The sequence below is a fragment of the Helianthus annuus genome, chromosome 17 (genome assembly GCF_002127325.2).
Source record: "Helianthus annuus cultivar XRQ/B chromosome 17, HanXRQr2.0-SUNRISE, whole genome shotgun sequence".
In the NCBI taxonomy this organism is placed as follows: Eukaryota; Viridiplantae; Streptophyta; class Magnoliopsida; order Asterales; family Asteraceae; genus Helianthus; species Helianthus annuus.
This window is the reverse complement of record NC_035449.2, coordinates 82,481,027-82,483,513: the sequence shown is the minus strand read 5'-3', so window position 1 is coordinate 82,483,513 and position 2,487 is coordinate 82,481,027. Positions and strand designations below refer to the sequence as shown.

Genomic DNA, 2,487 nt, shown 5'->3' with positions numbered 1-2,487 from the left:
GATATATTGTATTATTATTTAATACATAAAATTATTTATTCAACCCGTGTATTACACGGGGTTCTAACCTAGTGTAACTTTTAAAAATTACTAGGCTATACAATAATAATTTACATTCACATTTTATAACATGTACAAACATTAAATAGGACCTCCAACAAAACCGAATGTGCGTCGTGCAGCATGCTTAGGCCATCCGGGGTGGTTCCTTTTTTGCACGTTATATTCTCCTTCCACGCATGAAACAAACAAACAAACCACCGCAACCAACAAAGTTCAACGCGTGAATTGTTGTTTCCGTGATAAAATTGACGCGTGATGGAAGGAAGGATGTGAGTGGGTGTGAGGGTTTATTGTTGGGTGTTGTGAGTGATGGTCATTTCTACTAAAAAAAGGTTGTTAGTGATTGAATAATGGTTGATGACATGACGGAAATTGAATAGAAGTTGTGAGTAATAAATAGATGGTGAGTGATAACCAACCCTACCCCTTATCAACACATTTTTCTCGATCCCCACTCTTTCACACACATATGCACCCCTCCAATTTCGGTGTTATTTACTCCCTCAAGCCAACGAATTCGTCCAAATTTTCCTCTAAATTAAAGTTTGTTCATCCATCTCCATCTTAACTAATCCTCAAAAAAATACCGAACGAAATCATTTATTCATTCTTTCAATGAAACGCCCGGTTCCTCCATTGTCCACGGTTCGTGCAGATCCACCATCATCCCCACGATACCCTCCCCCCGTCACCACTCCCACCACCGGTGCCCAACGCCGTATCGCGATCGCTGTAGACCTCAGCGACGAAAGCGCCTTCGCGGTTCAATGGGCTGTCCAGAACTACCTTCGTCCTGGAGACGCAGTCATCCTCCTCCATATCCAGCTCACCTCCGTCCTCTACGGCGCAGATTGGGGCCATGCAATGGACGTGGTGGAAAACCCATCGAAAGAAACAAGACAGAAACTCGAGGATGATTTCGACAACTTCACGACCACGAAAGCCAACACATTGTCTCAACCGTTGGTGGAGGCGAACATTCCTTTCAAGATTCACATTGTAAAGGACCATGATCTGAAGGAAAGGCTTTGTTTGGAGGTGGAGAGGCTTGGACTATGTGTTATGATCATGGGTAGTAGAGGGTTTGGTGCTACAAAGAGAAAGGGTAAAGGGAGGCTTGGAAGTGTAAGTGATTATTGTGTACGTCATTGTGTTTGTCCTGTGGTTGTGGTTAGATATTCTGATGAAGATGTTGATGCGGAGGTGGATAGTGCAAAGAAGGGATCGGAGGAGGAACCAGTGTTTCATGATGCTGATGATCATGATCCAAAAGGTGCAATTCAGCCTATGTAGATAAATGGGAAAATCACCAAAAAAAATTCAAAAATTGTAATTATTAGAAATCACGATAATCTAAGTGCAGCATGTGTCTTTTAGCGCAACATATTTAAATCTGTCGCAACAAATTGGATTTTTTGTTGCAGCCAATTCAAAATGCGCAACAGATTCATCCTAGCGTAGCAGATTCATGATGTTGCGCCAACTCGAGCAAATAAAAGAATTTTTTTAATTTTAAGGTGGCATAGGAAATTTCACTTATTGGATTTTAATCGAGGGTCTAATCCATCAGTGATTCGTGTGACTCGTGTTTTTTTTTCTTTTTTTTTTTGTGATTGGGGGAATTTAATGGATATTAAATTAAAAAAAAAAGTCAATTAACTATTTTTGTGATTTTGAAAAATCAAGTTTATTTTGTAATTTCCTCAGTAAAAATAATAGTGTGATGGGTATTTATTAAATACAGAAGTAAATAATCAAATGAAATAAAAATGATTTATTAAGTAGGAAAAAGATAATAACTAATTAACGTACATGGTATCATTTTTTTTTCAGAAGTCTCGAACAAGTAGCATATGTCCCCTTGCTTCAGTCTGACGGGCTCATCAAATAGGTGGCATATGTCGCTAACAAGTAGCCACAGTTTCTCATGCAAGGGCCAAGAAATTAAGAGTAATCGTTTAATATATGTTTCTCTCAGTTGTCTAGATAAGATGCAATTCTCATTGGTGTTGTATTTGTGAATTTAGAGAAGTTTAAGCCTTGATGCTATGTATTGGTTTTGATCTGCTACATTTGAATCACAAATAAAAATACATATGATTTGTTTGATTTGATTAATTATGTATTGGTTTTCTGTAATGGTTTCAACTAGGGCAAGTGCAGCTCAACCATTTGGGACCAAACCCTAGCTTGGGTTCCAGTAGCTATCCAGCCGACCCTGATCTGATCTGTGGTGTGATTTTTTTTTTTTATTTTGTTTTCATAATAAGAGACCTTGTAGTTATTTAAGTGTACATTATGGCGTTTATCTCTATCGAAATGGTACGCGTGTGAGTCCCGCAAAGTATATAATTGATTGATTTTAGGAGTAGATTTTGGGATGTGTGCTCACCATTCCAACTAAAAATTGATTGTATAGAGATA

The 2,487-nt window shown here is 38.2% G+C and overlaps 1 protein-coding gene across 1 annotated transcript; it reads left to right on the top strand.

Moving 5' to 3' along the window:
- The first annotated feature begins 537 nt into the window (after positions 1-537).
- On the top strand, positions 538-2,161 carry LOC110925844 (universal stress protein PHOS32). Its single transcript, XM_022169673.2, has 2 exons — positions 538-1,336; positions 1,897-2,161. The coding sequence occupies exons 1-2, from the start codon at positions 679-681 to the stop codon at positions 1,911-1,913; spliced, it is 675 nt and encodes a 224-aa protein (XP_022025365.1). The 5' UTR covers positions 538-678; the 3' UTR covers positions 1,914-2,161.
- The last annotated feature ends 326 nt before the right edge of the window (positions 2,162-2,487 follow it).